This window comes from Akebia trifoliata, chromosome 10 (assembly GCF_017979445.1).
Source record: "Akebia trifoliata isolate Shusen 1 chromosome 10, ASM1797944v1, whole genome shotgun sequence".
In the NCBI taxonomy this organism is placed as follows: Eukaryota; Viridiplantae; Streptophyta; class Magnoliopsida; order Ranunculales; family Lardizabalaceae; genus Akebia; species Akebia trifoliata.
Window position 1 is genome coordinate 8,155,161 of NC_141384.1, and position 22,290 is coordinate 8,177,450.

At 36.8% G+C, this 22,290-nt stretch overlaps 1 protein-coding gene across 1 annotated transcript; it reads right to left on the minus strand.

Moving 5' to 3' along the window:
- Positions 1-913: 913 nt before the first annotated feature.
- Positions 914-21,666, minus strand: MGT9 (magnesium transporter 9). The gene is made up of 11 exons (XM_086455005.1): positions 21,055-21,666; positions 20,911-20,940; positions 7,758-7,911; positions 7,008-7,129; positions 4,747-4,821; positions 3,003-3,230; positions 2,883-2,927; positions 1,993-2,037; positions 1,843-1,872; positions 1,573-1,692; positions 914-1,484 (listed from the first exon to the last, which is right to left on the minus strand). The coding sequence occupies exons 1-11, from the start codon at positions 21,295-21,297 to the stop codon at positions 1,398-1,400; spliced, it is 1,179 nt and encodes a 392-aa protein (XP_086311131.1). The 5' UTR covers positions 21,298-21,666; the 3' UTR covers positions 914-1,397.
- Between the last annotated feature and the right edge of the window lie 624 nt (positions 21,667-22,290).

Below are 22,290 nucleotides of genomic sequence, written 5' to 3' on the forward strand. Positions count from 1 at the left end.
AACTCCGAATTATCATCAAATTATTCTTTTATTTATTGATGTCGAACTCAATAAGAACTACTACACCTAAGCAAAGGCATTTTCCATGCCTAATGTTTTCTTCTACTTAACCTTCATTAGGGCTGTCAATGGATTGGATAAGATCCCAAACTTGATCCCTTTTGATTTGATAGCTCTGGATCGAGATCAAGGATTTGGGTTTTGAAAAGGACCAAAACCCAATTTGACAATTTATCAGATCAGTTTTGGATCAACCATATCCAATCCAAATCCAATGGGGTTGCAATATGATAATATAAAAGGATGTATATATTTTATTTATTCACTAATCAAATCGGATCTGCTTGGATGAAGACTGATCCAAAAATATATATTAATTTTTAAAATTATATCATTTCAGATCCAGAGATTATATTTAGGTCAGGTCCAGAGTTTATAATGACAGATCCAATCGAGTAAGGGCAGGATCCAATAAATTTCTTTTTCGACGAACAACAAATTAATTTGAATCGAGTCTAGAATAATCCATGGCCAAGCCAACTGGTGTTTTGGAACTAGGATAATTTAAAAGCTAAGGTAATATAAATTCACTTAGTTAATGATCAAAGAATCATTTTATTAAAAGTTAGAAATTAGATTTTTCTTTATGCCTTTAAAATCTGTTTCTTTGATCTTTCTCCCATGCAATATATTAGTTGGTTTAGGGTTCTAATCCTACCTTTCCTACATCAATACATACTTTCATTCAACTTAATAACACATGTTTATCCACCTAAACCATGAAATTGATGGGATCCATCTACCATATCTCTGGAACACAATTCAACCCAATCAGTTCCAACCCAATCAGTTAAACATCAGATTGCATTCTTTCGTTTAAAACCGACGAAGAACAATTTTGTACATATACCAATTTACCAAGAAAATGTCGTAGCTCTTTGAGACCGCTTGAATTTTCTAAAATTTGTATCCATATCTGAAGTACTACTTACAGAAAGAACTTGATACAGCATTCATTCTATTTAACTCAAATATGAGTTATATTGGACAAAAGGAAGAAAAATGACGAATTGGAAGTGTAACATAGTACCATATACAATTTCATGAGTTCAATGGTGATTTGACGACTGAGATTGGAAGGTCATTGATCATCTCTGTTACAACAATAGCCTTCAAACCAAATAACTGAATATCGCAACTGATCTTCATTTGAACTAAGAATTGCATGGATAGGGTACATTGGACTTTCTCAATTTCGGCCAAGCGAAAAATCCAATGGAACCAAAGAATTCAAATGAGGCTATAGCAGCTTTGCTAACCTTGATGTTGAATTCCAGCAGCTTTATTCTATTATATGTAAAGGTTATGAGAGTTTCAGACAGCCCAACTTATTAATATCATGACCCAACGAGACCCTTGTGTCGGGCATAGGAAATGATCAAAACGAAAAGGGAGGCACACACAATTCCCGTGAGAATGACAACCTGTTAATAAGCAGCCAAAGATCAACCAAGTGTACTAGATAGGTCATTGGTCCAATGCAATTTAATAATATTTTTTCATGACACGTACCCATTTAAACATGTATCCATGGTCCTCATTCCATGTATACGGGATATTCATGCCAAATATTCCAGCCACCAAAGAATAGATGGAGAGACAAACAGTACCCGAACTTAGGAAGAGCTCTAACTGTGGCCACAAAGTATGAGGAAAAGATAAACAGAACTATAAAGCTGTTAAGAAACTATTCTTACTCTGATTCAATGGCCTCATGAACAATGAAGAGGGAATGGAAGTCATAAAACAATAGCCAAGAAATGGGGAGCTTAGATACAGTACCTGAATCAGTTGATTTCGATGATTGTCAAGCTGCAAAAAACAAAAAGAAAAAAAGAAACAAAGAAAAAAAAAAGGAAGCATGAGATTTCTTTAGAATACTTAAATTCCATCTTTTAATTTCAAACTTATTTAAGCTTTCATGTGGTTTACCTGAATATTAATGTAATCCTCTGTGTCATCGATATACTCACGTAACTGGGAAAAAAATATATATATGCATCAATAACAGAGAGTAACAAGTGGACATGAAAGAAGAAAGGGTGATGCAATTTGTAATATCCACATATCCAGTAAGTTTTCACTACTTCAGGTGCTAGGCTTCCTGAACACATATGGTTTGGTTGCATGGATTAACGATTTTTCACACAGCCATAGAAGTGAAATGGCTGGACACTATATATTTTTTACAATTCATACTTCAATCCTACTTGTGCATTCCTATCTGCATCCCCCACTAACCAACTCATTTCAATGATCTAATGCACTTCACCAGACATGAAAACGAATATATCAGCAGACATTGAGAAACAAGTCAATTTTCAAGTTTTAATGTCTTGCCATCAACAATACAGGTCAGTAGTCAGTACCTACCAATTTATCTATCTTAAGGAAACTCCAAGGGATAAGAATTTAGTTAAGAGATGGGCAAGAAATACCCAAAGAGATTGCCTTCTGTTATTTAGCTTCAATCATCAACAAAGATGGAAAGATTGACAAGGATCATCCGATCCATAGAATTGGTCAGGAGCTATAGTGGAGGCACGCTTCTAGAGTTTTATGTAACAAAAAATGTACCAATCAAACCAAACTTTTAAACATGATACACCTTTTATAAAACTGAATGTTGAGCAGTCAAGAAAAAATGTTCATTGAGTGAGTAACAGAGATGAAAATGCTGGTATGACTGAGTACCAAGACTAGTAAAGACAAAAATAATAAATGAGTACATTTGAAGGAAATTAGGGATAGCCACTATTTAAAAAAAATAAAAATAAAGGAAAGACGGTTGATGACATGGAATAACTTTTAGTGGTGCATACCGTGGTCAATTTGTTTAATGTGCCATCAATTTGCATAAAGTACGCCTGCAAATACATTCAAAACAACCCACTTTAGACTTTAGCTTATGTGACCTAAGACTAGTAGCGTACTGTTACTACCTCAAGTAACATTTCAAGCTCTTCAACATCATTCTCATCTCCACGAAATGTTGCCGCACTTGCCCTACTTGCTCTTGATATCTTGGAGCCTATAGTGGGAGAAGCAGGGAACCAATTGGGTGCACCCGAGCCACTGACAGGTGAAGATGCCCCAGCTAATTTTCTTGATAAGTAAAGATCAGCCATATCATCATCATCGTCCAGAAGTTGTTCAAGCTCATCCCTTACCTGAACACAGTATTTTGTAGACAAAATTAGTAACATCATTGTTTAAAGTTATGGCCTCAATACAGAAAATAATCAGCCCTAGTCTCTTTTCAGCAATAATACTTCAACCTACAATCAAAAGCTTCAAGAGCTCTAGCATCCATCCAAAATGTACAGATTGAGAAAATATTCAAAGATACTAGATAAGCCCACATCCCAAATTTCCCAAGTAGCATATTATCTCAATATAATGCAAACAAACTATAAAAAACAGCATTCTTCATTCACAATATGATAGAACTGCATCCGGTTTCAACCACCTGGGAAGAAAAAAGGATTTGCACTTCTGATGCAGATTGGTAAGATTGGTTCCTCAAGAGGATGGAGAACTTGCAACACAAAAGTTCGTGAGTGGGATACACCAATCAAGCGAAGAAGACATCTCTTCGGTACGGAGGCATCTCATCCAAGCAAAGGTTTCAAACCGTAAAAAAAAAATATTCTAATTCAATATACAAAGAATACATCCCATTTTATAAAGACTTTTCTACCATTGGTTTCCTAATTCTAATCAAATTAAAAATGGAAACACCTACCGTTCATCTACCTTCTAAACTTATCACATAAAACCTCCAATTAAAATAAAAGAAAATTTGTAATGATTATAGGGTGTGGGTGTGTTTGATTGCACGGAAAGTCATTTTCATGGATTTTGAAATCCATGGAAAAGTAGAAGTGGAAAATGTGTAGGGTGGGAAAACCAAATTACTCTATTTGATTGTATTTAGGAAATATCAAAGGGAAAAAAAACATAGAGGAGGAAGAAGGGGAGAAAAGAGAGGCGAAGGGGGGAGGAGGACGAGAAAGAAGAAGAAGAAGAAGAAGAAGAAGAAGAGAGAGAGAGAGAGAGGGTGGCTGTAGTCGGTATCAAAGGCACGGCAACTGTGACCAGGGCGATGGCAATCGAGTTGGTGGTGGGGAAGAAAAACAAAATGAAAATGTTAGGATCTTGATTTCAGGGGTTTTGAGAATGGGTTTCATTTTCTAGTGGGTATGGATGGGAAAGTGAAATCCACACTTTCCCAGACTTTTGGAAGAGGGTGGAAAATCATTTTCCATGGAAAAAACCAACCAAACACATGGAAAATGTGATTTTCCATCCAATATGACTGTCCCACCTATTTTCCATGTGCAATCAAACACGCCCATAGAGTAAATTCTCATTTAGGTTAGAGCGAATTATCAACATTAGCAGAACCACCCTAGTTTGAACTTCAGATGTCAAACTGACACAAACAGAACCAAGAAGATCCAACCAATCAACAGCCCAATGGCAAGCTCATTTGGAGGCCCGTGAACAAGCCTTGAGGAAGCTCACTCACAAAGTGGTTTTGAGCACTTCAAGACTACTCGTTTTCAACATACACGCCCAGTCAATGTGGAACCTCTTGAAGTGATATCCAGCAACTTAGCTAGCAAAGTTAAAAAATTTAGTAGGTCTACCTGCTGCAGATAGCACAAAGAGAATTAACCATACCTTTTGAACCCGAGCAGTCAATCTTGTCATTGCACTCTTCAATTTACGAACACGATCCAAGTTACGACTACTAATCTGCACTTAGGTGAATGGTAGAGCAAAAAAAATAATATACTTTTAGAAGACAACCAAAAAAAATTTAATACAGGGAGCGAAAAGGTTCCACTTGGCAAAAGAGCAAATAGCTGAAGACAAGAATGAATGATGGCAGGGGAAAAAAATAACTTAGCTCAAAAATCAAAAATTTCAATATTAGGAATAGCAAGCAACTGAATCTATGTGGCAAATCTGCTAAAATTCACAATTCCAAAACATGATCATAAAAGTCAAATATAGAAGGATATGAGCACATAGAATAGTGATTGGTAGCAGAGTGAGTACTGAAGGTAGGTTCAATCCCCAATAAGGATATCTTATAATAAACCTTTATTTTATTTTATTTTTAAACTCTATTGAACATTTAGATAGTGATAGCCTGCGAGAAAAGATATCCCAAAGATACTACCAAATGAAGAAAAGGTTATAGCAAGGAAAAGTATTATTTCCTTTTTATTCTTGTTACTCAAATGAGTAGAATTTGTACAGCTTCCATAGTGACTGTTACCATTACCATTTCAACGACATGAACTCATAGCCCAAACACACTCCCATCAGGCATTTTGGGAGCTTTCTAGCACAAAGTTGGATTTCAACACTGAAGTTCTGGATACTGATATAGTTGTTTTAGTTTCAGAGCTTTTGTTTGTAAAGTTTACCATATGAGGGAGTTAAAGAAAATCCTATGTTCACTCATTTTATGTTTTCCATTTAACTCGAGTACCACCATTGACCTACTTGTAGTCATTGTTTTAAAAAGAGTGAGGCACATATGAGACGAGGTGCACGCCTCAAGGAGGTACAAGGTGTAGTCCTCAATTTTTTTAAGAATCAAATATTATTAAATAAATGAATTAATATTAGAATTAAAGGAAAAAATAAGAAACAAATTAGAAGCTCTTCTTTTATGATTTAACATAGAAATAATGCATCTTGAGGCAATATTTTTAATGCCCTTCTCAGCCCTCCTCCTCAATCCCTGACCTCAAAGTTGTTTTGCATGGTGTCAAACCAAAGCTATGGGTAATAAGCCACTGGTCATTCCCTTCTAGCCCTTAATATAACCCGCCCAATCAAATTCTAGGAGAAAACCCCACCCACCAAGAGTCCTACCTTAGCCTACTAGGGAGAAAAAAAAAAAACAATTAATCGTACAAATTGCGGAGAAAATCTCAGAACTGTTTTCAGCTCCAACGATCTCAATTCTCCGGGGATTCAATGCTTACTTCTAAAAACTTCCAGGAGACTATTGGACAGGATCTCACTAAAGCCATAAAAAGTTCTATAGGTCCAAGTTTGATGTTTGAATTCCATGCATAAAAAATATCGATATTATCCAAAAGATAAAAAATCTTCAAGCTTGGAGACTCCTACCTATTGGTTTATGTAAACATTCCATCTCTATGATTATGGCAAGGCGTCTTCAAACTGTTACTGGGAACCAAATCAATAAGCAGACATACCTGAACATATTATGCTAGCCTACAGACTGCTAAGAATTTTCACTAGTCCTTCCGAGGTTGGTGATTCAATTGTACGTCGATAAAGTGTTCAACTTGATCAGTTGGGATTTTGTTATAGCTATGCTAAAGCATATGAACATTCATGAATGCATCACTACAATTCATTTCTGATCCTGATGGGTCATCGGGTGGATACTTTAAAAGCTTGTCAACCTCTTTCAAGGAAACCCTCTATCTCTTATCTTATTTACACTCTAAAGAGGTATAAGAGAGTTTGAGTCTTCTTTTTTTCCAAGAAAGGAGTGAATCTTCTTTAGCTTAAAGCATGATATCCTGAATATAGGGTGTAATGTTGTGCTTATGCACGATGTGATGCTTTATATTGGCTTAGTGCAGTGCTAATCAACGCTATTAAATAAGATATTTCTATATGATTTAGGATATTATTTCGGCATTTCTTTCATCCTATATCAAAGAACTATATTTCAACTAAACATATCTCCAAGCTTATTTGAATATCAGGCACTCATCTCCAATATATATGCAGCCAACCCCAATTTTTTGGATAAGGTGTAGCTGATGATGATCTCCAAGTTTGGCAATTTTAGATCATATAGGTTGATGAGTTATCAAAGCCAAGACAAATCCTTTCTTCTACAAGAAAACATTCAAAAGGAATTAAAGTAGTAAATTTTGCCTTACCTTGGAAGTCAGCTCATCTAAAGCTGGGTAAGCAGCGGTCTCCAATTCGGTAGTACGTGCATCAAGAAAACTACAAATGGCTTCCAATGCTACTTCTAGGGCGCGAAATTCAAATGGAGACTCTGTGTTACATTTATAAGTCATAACAATCAGAAAACAAAAGAATAGCACAACTAAACAAATACAATCAGTTTGAAAATTTAAAATTATAAAGTAAATGTAAAAAAAAAGAGGGTGGGGGGGGGGGGGGGGGGGGGGGGGGGGGGGGGGGGGGGGGGGGGGGATGAAATTCAAAAACAACAAACCAGCCTGCTAATGATATCTGGCTATTGGATCATCATGAAACCAGAGACACTGGTAAAAACATATGGTTTCAAACACTTGAAAGAAAATGCTCAAATACATGGAAAAAAATCACTTATCAAGCGGGTTATACATGTATACACACACACATTCAAGGGATCAGTGGGCTTGAAATGTGTGCAACGTGGCAATATTTTGCATGACCGACACAGGATCAAGTATTTGTGACCAACATATCAGGTTTCCTCAAAACATAATAACAAGCAAATATCTCCCCCCCCCCCCCCAAAAAAAAAAAAAAAAAAAAAACCCACACCCACACCTACCCAAAAAAATCATGTTGACTCTTTATGTGCAGAAATCATTCTGAAATCTGATAATAAACTGCAATAATAGACCCAAAAACACATGCAAACAACAAGGAAAAAACCATCTGCTGTTATATACCATCTTCTTCCCCTGTTTCCATGTCATTGTAGCCACTATGTTGCTCTTTCCCATCTCCTTGGCCTTGGCGAATGGCGTTCACAGGTGGCAATCTCCTTCGAAGCTCCTCGACAATGGGAATGACATTATCCTCCAGTGGATCTCGAAGTAGTACCTATCCCAAAAGGAAAAAAGACAAGTTAACAAATCCTAAACAGACATTTAACTCTTTTTTTAACTTTCATTTTACTTATGATCTTGTTCAACAAGCTCAAGGATCAAAATTTAAACTAAATAAAGCCAAATGCATTCTCATTTTCAATACCAAACGCTTCAGAATATTTAAAATATTAATATTGCTAATCTCAAGTTCTCAATAAACATAAACCGAACATCTGAAATCAAAATGGAGAAATCTAGAATCTTAGTAATAAGACTTGCAGATGGTATTTGCCAAGGAGCCAACTAAGTGAATGGCAAGATGCATCCCTGGCCCATGTGTTCCCAACAAGGAAGCAATGAGAAGTTGGTCTAGTAGGTCTTAGAAACTCTACCAATACGAGGTGTCTGTCAGTTATCAAGAGCTGCTTACCTCGAAGGCCCTACAATCTGATAGGTTGGTAGGGGTGTCAGGAAAGAGATAGGGACATATAATGATTGTTCACCAATGCCCTACTGTAACGGCCATATCATCTGTCACCTAGAGTTAGGTGTAAACTCGCCCCGGAGCTACCCGGGAGCACCTATGTAATATCATGTAAGGCTCGTTATGAAGCCATGTCAGCCCCCGTACCCGGGCATATCTGTTAGCTTAGAGGTACATGTCAGCCCCATGCTAGGGCACCCTTGTTAGCTTAGTGGCATTTTCGTAATAAGGGAGTATGACCGGCCTCTACTTTTGATGTTTCCTTCTGGAAACCTAGGAAAGGAAAAGTATACACCTTGTAGGAAGAGTGTCAGTGATATCCCAATCCCCGGCCTACACCCACGTTGAAGCCCAGCTCCGTGGAAGTCCCGCCTGTCATAGGATCATCTATTGCTTTTGTAACGCGTTACCTCGAATAATCAATATTATATCAACAGAGTTGCCTCCGGGCTTTGCCTCGTGTTGCCTCATTTACTTGTTTGCTAGCTACGTGTGTGTGGTGTACGATCATTTTACAGGATTGCAAGTGGATTTGACCCCCTTGCGCCGCACGATCTCGCTTCGAAAGAATAGGGCCGTGACACCTAGGCTGGCAAAGTACTTGCCTATGGGAGGTGGGTGTTATTGGAAATATTTTATTATATGTTATTATTGTTGTTTTTCCTAGTTTTCTATTCTTCTCTATTTAAGGGCATTTATGTCCATTTACCGTGTTTATTATAAATACCCTGTAAGCTCTCATTGAGACTTGATTTTTTACTCTCTATAAATTCTTTTTGGTATCAGAGCTAAAAGAGATCCTTCGACAACCACTATTTGGGGTTTTTTTTTTATATTTTTTTTTTCGATTTTGGATTCTTGAAGACTCACCGCACGCCTCCCTAATCTCTTCTCTTCTTCTCCCATCATCCTCTTTTGATTGTTGAGACCCCATGACCTAGCAGGAGCCTTTGTCAGAGTCTCAACCCTTCGGGGGTTTCCTTTTTTTATTTTCTTTTGGTCAGAAATATGGAATCCTCCCATTGCAAGTCACGATAGGGTTGTCCTAGCAATAGTAGGACTGTGTGGCTGTCTTGCAATGGATCTATGCGGGAGAGTGGATGTGTGGCTGTATTGCGATCATAGCAGTGCCACTGCTGGGTTGATGCATCGTCATATTGGGACTATGTCAGACAGTTATTTGCTGGGACAGTGCTGCTGAGACTAAGGGGATGTGTGACTGTGTTGGCTTTTATTTGTTGCAACAGTGCTGCTGTTTGGGATAGTGTTGTCTTTGGAGATTGCATATTCTGTTTTGGATTGCGAGAGACCTCCCTTCAAGCCAAATAAGTTATATTTGCTTTGCTCTTTTTACTCTGTGAAGGACTTCTACTTTTTCTTTTCTTTGGACAACCATAAGTTCATGTTTATACCTCATTTTTCCCTTCTCCAGATTTCTAGTGACCTCTTGTTTCTTGCACTCTAAGTGTGTGATGGTTTGCTCCTACACTTTTTTCTTCATCAAATTGTAGCCTTCCTACATTTGATTATTCTTATCCTTTTTCCTTTGTGAATTATGGCATTTAATCAAGAGAACAAGGAATCTAATACTTCTTTTGGGCCCAACGTATTACTAGTGCTCTATTGGATGGTCAAAATTTTCAATCTTGGTCTCGGTCTGTGAGACTCTACTTGAGAAGTAGACGCAAATCTGGATGGCTTTTGGACACTGTCAATAAGCCTCCAACGACTGATCCCAAATTTGAACAATGGGAGATCAATAATTGCACTATTCTTGGGTAGCTATTTAATTCCATGAAGCAGCGTATCTACAATATGTTTATGTATCATGAGACTGTTTCTTCTTTGTGGTTAACTCTCACTCGGACCTGCGCATGCTAGGAATAATTCACGGATTTATAAGCTCTATCGAGATATTGCCCAGGCCATTCAGTGGACTCAGAGTGTAGCTAATTATTTTGGATTTCTTTAGTCTGAATGAGAGGAGCTCTCTTACTATGAGTCTATGACCGAGCTATCTACGGAGGCAACCGAATATATGATTAAGCAAATTACTCTACATTAGACATACCGGTTTCTCATGGGCTTATGTCCTAAGCTTGAGGCACTACGAATATAGAACTTAACATCTCTCCTTTGCCTTCTTTATTTGAGACCTTTGCTACTAATGATAGTGATGAGGGTCGTCGTTGTGTAGTTCCATCTCAGACTCAGGCTCCTGGTATTCTTTCTGCTTCAACAACATATTAGATGGCTCTAGTAGCTAATTCGGATTTTTCTGACTCTCGTGCCCAGGGATCTAGGAGTCATGGTTGAGGGGGTAATGGTCGTGGTCGTAATCGAGGGAGTAACCTTATTTGCAGTCAATATGGGAAGATTGGCCATGAGAAGGCCATATGCTTTCAGCTCTATCCTCATTTATTCCAATCTAGTGCCACTCCTTTAGGGCATTCTACTCCCTATATTGCAGTTGTAGATTCATCACCAATTCCTACCACTGATTCTCCTAGTATTCCTGGTACTATTGATTTGCAACAACTTTAGACCCAGATTGCCACTATTGTTCTTGATCAGATCCATGCTCATACTCGATCATCTTCGATTGTGGCCTCAGTTACCACGCCTTTAGTTACATCCTCTACATTTCATGTCACCTAGCTGGGTCCTGCTCCCTTGACATGGGTTATTGATTCTGGTGCCTCTAATCACATGATCGGTAAGTCGAACCACTTTACTTCGTCTACCTTTCCTGCTACTCATAGGGAGATTCGCCTTATTGATGGGTCATTATACATAGCAAGGGTATCATCATGTTATCCCTTGGTGTTTCCTTTGATTATGTGCTTCATGTTCCTCATCTATCTCTTGACCTTTTGTTTGTGAGTAGTATTATTAAATTTCTGAAATATCCGATGACTTTCTTTCCTACTAACTGTATTGTTTAGGACTTGACTTCTAAGAGGATTTTTGACAAGGGATATGAACGGGATAAGCTGTACTTGTTTGGATCTTTGCATACTGCTACTCCGACTTCTATGTTACCTACCTCTGAGAGTCATACTTTCTCATCTCAGTCCTTAGATTTGTGGCATGCTCGCTTAGGATATACTAATTTTTCAGCATTTATGTTCTTTATTTCCTGTTTCTAAAAATTCTTGTAGTGGACATAAGTTTCAGTGTTTTGTGTGTGAGCTTTCTAAAAACACACGTATCTATTTTGTTCCTCATACGCATCGATTTAATACAATGTTTGATTTAGTTCATTCTGATATGTGGGGGCCTTCCTTTGTTACTGCTTCTATTGATCATCAATATTATGTTATATTTATCGATGACTATTCTCGTTGTACTTAAATCTATTTGATGTGTTCTTTGAAGTGCTTCCTATTTTTATTAATTTTTCTTAAAATGATTTAGACTCATACAACATCACTATTAAATCTTTCCGGTCTAATAATGGAAATAAACATATTTTTAATGGGATTTGCTCTCATCTTCATGAGCATGGTATGCTTTACCAGTTGACTTGCCCCTACACTCCTAAATAGAACGGGGTGGCGGAAAGAATCACCACCTGATGAATATTGTCTGTTGCTTTCTTCGAGGAATGCATGTTCCTAAGTTATATTAGAACATGACTGTCCTCACTGCAACTTTCTTTCTTAACTGTGTTCCGAGTCGCACCTTAGGGAGACAAGTGCCTCTTTATGTTCTGCGTCTTGATAGCACCATCTTCCCCATTACACCCAAAGTCTTTGGGTGCACTTGTTTTGTTCAAGACAAGACCCCTTATCGTACTAAATTAGATGACAAAGGCATGCGGTATGTTTTCTTAGTTACTCCTCTATGTCAAAGGGGTATCGGTGTTATGATCCCCGTTTCTCATCGTGTCATGCATTCCTTTGATATTACCTTTTTTGAAAATGTTCCCTACGTTCATGCCATATCTTCTTTGCAAGACTTTTTTCCTTTGCAAGATCCTTTTCTTATAATACTACCCTCTCCGGTCTTCCCTTCATCTTCGCCTAATGCTTTAGGTTTACTCTCATCACTGTCTCCACTCTCCAACCTCCTCATTGGAGTCAAGTATATTCTCTCCTACCCATGCTCCTATCCCTTCTATATCTGACTCTCACTTACCTATTGGGCTTCACAAAGGTAAGCGGAGGTGTGTTATTGATCATCCTATTGCCCAATTTATTTCTTATTAAGGACTTTCTCCTTTTTATCAAGCCTACCTTGCTATTACTGATTCTATTTGAGTTCCCGATCTATTTCAAAGGCTTTATGAGATCTTAGTGGACTGCAAACATGATTGTTAAGATGGATGTTTTGCAAAAGAATCATACCTAGGAGCTTATTCATTTTCCCTCTGGGGAACGGATTATTGGGTGTAAATAGGTATTCATTGTTAAATATCATGTGGATGGCACTATTGATCGATACAAAGCCCGCCTAGTAGCTAAGGGATTTACGCAGACTCCAAAAAAGGATTTTGGTGCTACATTTGCTCATGTAGCTAAATGTTCTACTGTTCCCCTCCTTATCTCTTTAGTTGCTTGTCACTCCTAGCCCCTTCACCAACTAAATGTGAAGAATGTTTTTCTAAATAGTGATTTAACTGAGGTTCTTTATATGGACCCCCTCCTAGGTTTCGTCTTCAAGGAGAGTATTCTGGGAAAGTATGTCACCTTCTCAAATCTCTGTATGGGCTCAAGTAGTTTCTGCAAACTTAGTTCTATCGCTCTTCTGAGGTCATTTTATCTATGAGACTTTTCAGATGCCACTCAGATCATACATGCTTTGTTCATCGCGGATTAGATGATCGTTTATTGTGTCATTATTTTGGTTTATGAAGATGATATTATCCTTATTGGGGAAGATGCCCAATGGATTGACATGGTAAAATTGACATTGGGTCGTACCTTTGTGGTTAAGGACTTAGGTCTTCTTAAGTACTTCTTGGGGATAAAAGTGGCCCACTCACATCGTGGTATTTCGTTATCTCAACGCAAATACTCATTGGACCTTCTTCAAGATACGAATATGCTTGATTATCGTCCTGATTCCTCTTTTATGAATCAGAATCATCACCTTCATGCTGAATCTGGCAATCTATTCTCTGATCCCCTCTTTTATCAGAGACTCATTGGCCGTCGAATTTATCTGACCAACACTAGAACAGATTTGACCTTTGCGGTGAGTGTTGTTAATAAGTTCATGCATAATTCATGTATTTTTCATATTGATGTCGTTTATCGTATTCTTCGCTACTTGAAATTGCATCTTGGTCTTGGGCCCTTCTAATCGTCTACTACTCAACCTCATTTGTCATGCTTCACTGACACTGATTATGTTGGTTTTATTACAGATAGGAGATCTACCTCTGATTTTTGTATTTTCCATTGTGGTAACCTGATCTCGTAAAAGAGTAAGAAACAGAGTGTGCTCTCTCATTTTTCTGCTGAAGCTGAGTATAGAGCTATGACCTTTGGCACATGTGAGTTTATTTGGATTTGATCTTTACTTACAAGAACTAGGATTTCTTGTTTCTGGTCCCTGTACTCTGTTCAGCGACAACAAGTATGCTATTATGCTTGCTATAGATGAGAGTTACCCTGTGCTTCACGAGAGAACCAAGCATATAAAGGTTGATCTCCACTTTCTCAGAGAGAAAGTTTGATCTGGTGTTCTTCAGACAACATTTGTATTGTCTTTAAATCAGCTTGCCAGCATGCTTACGATATCTGTTGGTCCTTCCATTACCAACTCTCATTTTGTCAAGCTAGGCTTAGTTGATATATTTGCAATAGCTTGAGGGGGAGTATTGGAAATATTTTATTATTTGTTATTATTGTTGTTTTCCTAGTTTTCTATTATTTTCTATGTACGGGCATTTATGTCTATTTATCTTGTTTATTATAAATTCCTTATCAAGCTTTCATTGAGACTTGACTTTTTACTCTCTATAATTCTTCTAATGTCAGACAATTGAGAGTTACCCTTAAAATAACAACCAAACAACCAAGATCTTGGTGTAGATGAGAGTTACCCTTAAAAGAACATATGCACCACATAAGAGCCCTATCCACCTCATCACTAGCTACAATGGCAATTCCGCTAGGTAGGGCGACTCACACAAAATATCATGTGGACCATGCCAAAGGCCGCATATTAGAATTCTTGGAAGAGACGAATCCATGTCAAAGGAATACCTATGATGTTGGAAAGTGCTATATGAGAGTTTGCACAAACCAAGAAAAACATGTTGTCATACTTGCAATCATTGTTGTCAAATTTGACTGCATATGCACATATGCGAAGCATATGACATTTCTAAAAATAAAATTGCATATTCCATCATGACATGCAATTAAATCATAATGCCATAACATACGTAAATATGTGATGGCATACCGATTGAGTACTCCAATGTGCAATGCATATGCATTATGCAATAACATATTTGTCTAATGGTAAAAAAAATTACTTTTGGGCTCATTGCCACCTCACCATTCCTACAACATTCTAATATATTTTTATTTCATTAGAACACAATCCCATTTTAGCTCTTGTTTAAGTTCTAATTTTTTTTTTTAACAATCAAACTACATTCTCTCTTTCTTCTACTTTTTAAATCATCATTATCAAAGTCAAGAAACAAGAATCATGATTCAAGATTAAAGGATTTTTGCAACAATCAAGAAGCAAGATATCATGTTTTTTTTCTCTCTGAGTTTATACATTCTTACAAACTTGTTGAACAAGCAAATATTATAAATAATTAATGAAAGTGGAAATAAAAAGATTACAACAAATATTTTCTAAAATTATTCTAATATTATCAAATAATTTTCAAGTATTCTCATTTTTCTCTTATTTTCTCTATCTTTATGAAAAAAGAGCAAAAAAATATTTTTGAGTGATATGAGATCGCATATACCATTGAATGATATTGTGATTGCATATGCACACAACATATGTTGATCCTACATACGTTATTTGATAACATTAGTTACAGTGTGTGCATAATGGCAAGAGGACGATTGCAACACCCTGCCTGTCGTTGGTTGACTAAGTAGTCAAGCTTCATGGGCCTTCAACGTCCTTCGTGGAACAACAAGAAGACAAGTCATTGGATTCATCCAAAGCAACATGTGTGATTTCAACCACAATGCCGACAACCCAATGCACTAATGAATCAACAAGAAAGGCGAAGTTTATTACTGACAAGGGAGTTGACCCACCTCCTTGAACAAGAATGCCCTCAAAAGTAAGATTACTTGAACAACCACAGATTGCCTTACACCAAAAAATTACAACTTTATCCTAATGATACACACCTATACGAGGGAAAATGACATGCTCCAAGCATTTTCCCACTTCCATGAAGGTTGGGGGTGCATGAAATAAACTACGAGTACCGAATGGGTTAAGAGTATTTGTAGGGTTGGTTCTAGTTACAAAAATTTCATACCTGGAACTGAAACCAATATGAATCGGAGCCGATGTTTAATTTAGGTTTCGACTAGGGGTTTATGAGGAGCTGAATTGAATACCTATTTACTCCTTAAATATAATGATGGGCATGGAGAGGATTCGTTAGAGGCAAAGGACGAGAAAGAGATGAAAAAGAGGGTAAGAATCAACATGTGAGGGAGAACTGAGCACCTTTTGTAGTGTGCCTCAAAATCCTTTTTTGTAAGCAAATAGGTGGTAAATGATCACATTTGACAACCTACAAGATACATTGTATTCTTAGATGAAAGGTACACGAGTCATGACAATCTCTTGGCCTCTAAACCTACATCCTCTTTTTCTCCCCATATGGATTGTACTTCGCTACCTCACTCATGGACGGTCTACATAATACATGCATCAATCAATTAATTTTGCACCATCTACTTGGCTGTCTATCCCAACGCAAATGTTATGACAACCTCTGGAGGCAAATGGTGCTTGGGAAGGCAAGAAGGTGTAGTTACAGGAGTGTTAGGCTGTGTTTGGTAAATCTTCTTAAAAGTACTTCTATGACTTTTAATTGAAAAGGTTAAAAAAAATTGTAAAAACGTGTTTGGTTAAAACATTAAAAAAATAATTTAAATAAGTAGATTATTAAAATTAAACACTTACAATAGAAGTCGTATTAAAGTGACTTCTACCTTTTACTTATGCGGGAAGTAAATTTCCCACTACATTACTGTGTAAAATGTGGGTTCAAAACCCACGAAGTGAAACAAAAAAAAAAAACACTATTTATAATAGTCGTGTCACCTTTTATTGAGATGAGTCTAACTAAACTTACCAACTTAGTAAGATTTCAATTCTTACTAAGGGTTGTTGAACTCATCTTGTGGCATCCAAACATGATCCGATGCGACAGGTTGTAAAGAAAATTCTATAGACTTTGAAAAATAAAAATTTTAAAAATTGTTATTTTTCACCATTGAATTATAATTTTAAATTTGGCATCTCTGTGGAAGTTTGGTAGCCGTCCATTGTCATAGCCTTGAATAAAGCCACAAAAAACTTATTATTATTATTTTTTTTAATCTGAGTTTTTCCATGAAATCTAGTGGGTTGCGATGTTGGATTGCCAATGTTCTAATCCATTTGAACTCAAAGACCCTTAGTAAGACTTAAAATATCACTCTTTCTCCGCAAATCTCTACTATTATTGTGTAAAATGATTTTGGAATGTATCAAATGCTACAAATATTTAGTTCAATACCCATCTTCATCACTTCTGATCAAAACACAAGACTTAATTGCTTAAGTACTTTTATCATTACGACTACCAAATGGATTTATGTTGTTGAGAGCCCTATTACATAAGTAATTGGCAGTTACCGAATTAAATACCAAATTACACCGCCTTAGGGAGCTAATAAGCATCGAAAAAAATGAGCAAACGCATTAAAAGAACAATCTTTGCCTAAATATGGAAGTAATGCCTAAAAAGACAAGTTATGGCTAGAGACACCAGGGAACCAATAAGTGTTTAAAAAGACAAACAAGTGTAATATTTGCCCAAAGGTGAAAATAACACCTGAGAAAGGAAACAATTACGGCACAAGGGCTCCAAAGAGCTAGTAGGCGTTGGAAAAGACATGCAAATTCATGAAAAACACAATCTTCACTCAAAAGTGGCATTGCCTTGAGGCAAAAAAATTGCCTAGAAAACTAACGATTGTGACTATAAGAATGTAGGAAAGCCAATAAGCATCGAAAAAATATAAGAAAACACATGAATAGTGTGACCTTTGCTCACAAAAGCGAACATACACCTTGAAAGCAAGTGGCTGAGGCTATAAGGTGTCAAAAAGTCGATGACCACTTGAAAAGACAAGCAAACATAAGAAAGAGTGATATTTGCCAAAGGTGACATCACCCGAAGGCAGAAATAGCACTTGAAGCATGTGCCTGATAAGACAATGAAAAGTATCACATGATAATATCATGATGTTATTGTTTAAGAAATATGCATACCGATCTAAGGCAAAGCCAATATTTAATATGATGTAACATCAATCTCAAGGTGAGCCTATGTCGACCAAGTGCTATGTATAGCAAAATAGTGATATCAAGAGGGCCAATTTAATCAAGAACTATGTAGGGCGATGAGGCGGTTCAAATAGGTTGATTGAGTGGTAGAACATTAAAGGTCAAACATAAACTGTTGCAGCATGGGACGCTAATGAGTCATTTTGACATTTGTGCAGAGTAAAATGATTGTTAGCATTTATGCTCGGTCTTGTGGTCACATAGATTTATTAATGTGGGACACAAATCAAAGCTTGAAGAGTAGAATTTTTTTAGGCTTTTATTTTTCTGGTTTATTTCCAACCAAGGTCCTTATTGTTAGAATATTACAATCCTAGGTTTATTTATAATTATAAAAATTACAGGGACCTATGACTAATTCCTATTAGTTGCAGGGGTCATAGTGTTTTGATTTTTAGGAATTCTTTTGGCTATGTAGAGATTTGATTTGATTTTTATTATAATACTCTAATCTTGTTAGGACTCTAGGATTAGATTCCTTATTTAGTATTTTATCTTTATTAGGATTCTTAAATAAAATTTTCTGTATATATAGATTGTATTAGGATTTTTTGCGAAAATAATTTATGGAATAAAGAATTAGTTTCTTTCAATGGAGTTCCTTGGTGTAAGTTCTCCATCATTCTTGGTGTGATTTGAAGGTTTTATCCTTCTATCTCTTCTCTTCTCTTTCTAATATTATTTCTCTTTTTTCCTTTTAATTTTCTTATTCTTGATTCTTGAATTCTTAAAACCCTTTTCCCTCAATCCTTAATCATTTTCTCATTCTCTTAACCCTTAATCCTGAACTTACAAACCCCAACCTTTAACCCTTTCCTTTACCCTATTGAAAATATTGTGATTTCATAAAGTTTATGATCATGCCAATTGGGCTTTCTTGAGATATCTAATGTATCGTATGGGTTTCGGGGATAAGTGTATTGATTGGGTGATGAAATGTGTCCTCAACTTCTTTTTCAGTATTAGTTAATGGATCCCCAGCAGGTTTTTTTAGGAGTTCTAGGGGTTTAAGGCAAGGCGACCCCCTTCTCCCTTGTTGTTCATGTTGGTAGGGGAAGTTTTGGATAGATTCCATAGGAAAGCTTCTAATCTTGGGTTGATTCTAAGGGATCATTTGCTTCCTTTGCAAGTCGGAAGGTGAGTCCGTGGATCACATTTTCTTACATTGAAATCTTGCCTATGCCATTTGGACCCATTTTTTCGGACTCTTTAGAGTTTGTTGGGTGCTCCCAAAATTGGTTATCTTGCTTCTTAATGGTTGGGATTTAAATCTGTTTCCGGGGAAATTGAAAACCTTGTGGAAGCTTCTTCCTTTCGCAATAACTTGGGGACTTTGGTGCAAGCTAAGCCCCAATTTTAATGGGGTGTTTTCTGATGATTTCATTTTTAGATAGGATATGTTTTTTTTATTTATAACTATGGTTGGTCATCTCAATCGACCCTTTGTGTCTTGCTGCCTTTACTCAATAAATTTATACTTATCAAATACATATATTGTGATTGCATAACTTTGCATTTTACCTTTTAACATTTAGTCATTGGGATTGTGGTTGTACTTGCAAAACGTCAAAATTAAATCCAACAACCCAAACCCTTTTGAGGTTACCCTAAACATTTAAGATAACCCTATTTAATCCACATTCTTAACCCAAACCAGATTCCTCTCCCCCCATATTTGATCTTATTCCCTCTCCGTCCTACATTTATGCTATGGCGTAAAAGCTAAAGAGAACTTTCGTTTCTAATGTTATGCTTTATGGTTACGTAGCCTCCTACACTACGAGACCCCAGATGAGGCACCCTTGGTGGCAAATCTAATATAAATGGGATAGGTGTCTTTTGAGTTCATCGGTCATCTCGTATTTACAAACTACCTAGTATTGATACGATTAATTTTGTCAATTTACAATCCGATATAGCAAGGGTACATAGAAAATAATGTGACAGAATAAAGTACATTAATTTAGAATAGACAATCAAATGGAATTGTGATATCATGCAACATGTAGCACATAATCATAAGTATATTAGTTGACCACACAAGCATGAAGGTGGTGATAACAATATGTGGACCAGGCAATGGAAGGCCAACAGGCGTAGTGAAAACAATGGTAGTGACATGTTGGTGTAACCATATGAGTTGAGCACAAGCTGTAATAGTTGTAACGATGTATTGGACCAAGTAAAGGAAGCCCGACAAGCATAGTGAAAACAACAGTAATGACCTGCTAGACCTGGGTCAGCACAGCCAGATTGACATCACGAAACTGACAATAAGCGATCCACTAGACCCAAACAATGAAGCTACCTAAGCATCATGAAAATGAAAGTAAGCAACCTACTAAACACAGCCAGATGAGCATTGTAAAATGACAGTAAACAGCTTGTTTGATATTGACCAAAGAATCCATATGAGTGCTGTAAAAACAATTGTAAGCAACCCGTTGGACTCAAGTTAACAAAGTTAGATGAGCACCATAAAAATGACAGTGAGCGGTACACTGAACTTGGGACAGTTCAGCCAAATGAGCGCTGTGAAAATGACAATAGTGACCTGTTGGACCCAGGCCAACAAAGCCAAATAAGTGTCATAAAAATGACAGTAGTGGCATGTTGTCGTGAAAACAACTAAGTGACCTACCAGATTCAGGTCAGAGAAGCCAAACAACCATCATTATTTTTATGATGATGGCATGTCCGAACACCGTAGGCCAGGCACCACTAGAAGGGGTGAGGCAATTGGCATCTTAGAGCACCATATCTCACCCAAATCCCCCGGGTACATGCAACAACCCACAAACCACACATACCAAATGATGTGAAACATAACAAATTCCATTTTATTGGAGCTCAATAATTCAAATAAAATTTGGGTATATTCACAAAATTCACAGAAATTACTCCAAAATAAGATAAATTAAAAATTGCACATAATGAGAGAAAAAGAGCTGAATAAAAGCTCACCTCTTCTGCAGTAATTATTGCTTTGATATGCTGATAAATACATGTCAAAAAGAATTAAAAACAACATTATCAAAAACTAGAAGGAAAAAAAAAAAACACATAATGAAATTATAGAACAAACATGAGATGGAGAACGAAATTCACCTCTAAATTAAGAACAATAGCCCTCTCTCGACCCAATATGGTGGAAGGATACGACAAAAGTGGATCGAGGATACGAAGATCTCTGGCATGAATCTGAACACGGTGCATGATAGCATACTTGTCTACATCTAAAATTGTTCCCTCTCCAGTAGAATCTAGCAAAATCCAGCTTCTCGAGACCGCGGTTTTCTTCTTCAAAGCTGCCTGCGGATCCGCAGGAACGATGTACCCGTCTCGAGTCATCTCCGCCAATCATTCCAAATCACATCTCGCAAAAACTAAGAAAACTTAATTCGTAAACCCTAATCTCGCCTATGCTTTCGAATGTAGGGATTTGATTGATCAATCGAGCATCGGACAACATTAATCTTGTAAAAAAGGAAAAAAATTAAAGATTTCTGCAGAAATTGGGGTTTGTTCTGATGAGAGATTGTGCTGATGGTGGTGGTCGTGGTGACGAATCTAGGGTTTTGGATTTGGAACGAATATCGCCATTAACGTAATCTTAGTAGCTCTGTAATGTCGTTACGTCGTTAATATATAAAAGTAGAGAGAGAGAAGAACATTTTTTAACTCCGAAAAAGAATGGTGACGTTCATTTTAACCTGCGCACCATTTGTGTTCTTTAGCCGTTCCTGGGTACCACCTGACCTGGATTCCTACTATATTACAAGTCCGAATATGCTGTTTTTAGGTAAGTCTACGTAGCTGTTAACTCACAATGGCATGATGCCACGTGTACAATAAAAAGGAATATTTACCGAAAAGTGATCAACTGTTGACTAATTTAGGATTCCTGCTTATTGTTCATTTTAATTACCGAAACATGAATGGTAAGAAATTCACAGGTTTAATAAATTAAAAATCTCTTAATTCGTTAATGTTGACCTTTTGGTAATTAAAATGAATAGTAAGCCAAAATCGTAAATTCTTCAAATTCAACTCAAGAAATGGTAATTCACTCAAAGAGAAAATCCAAACTCCACAATTTTTGCATGTGGCCAATCGACCATTTTATTCATGAAAAAATGACAAATTTTTTGTTTCTTTTAATAAAAGTAATTTTGTACTAATATCAATCATCTATTTTTTTTAGTTTATATATACCTATGTGTCATAGGTGTGTTATTTAGAAACGAAGTTGTGTGGTGCAAAGAGTGCTAATCCACAAGTAAGCCTGAAAAATAATATCCACACACAATATGTAGCTAGCAAGCAAGAGAACAGACAAGACAA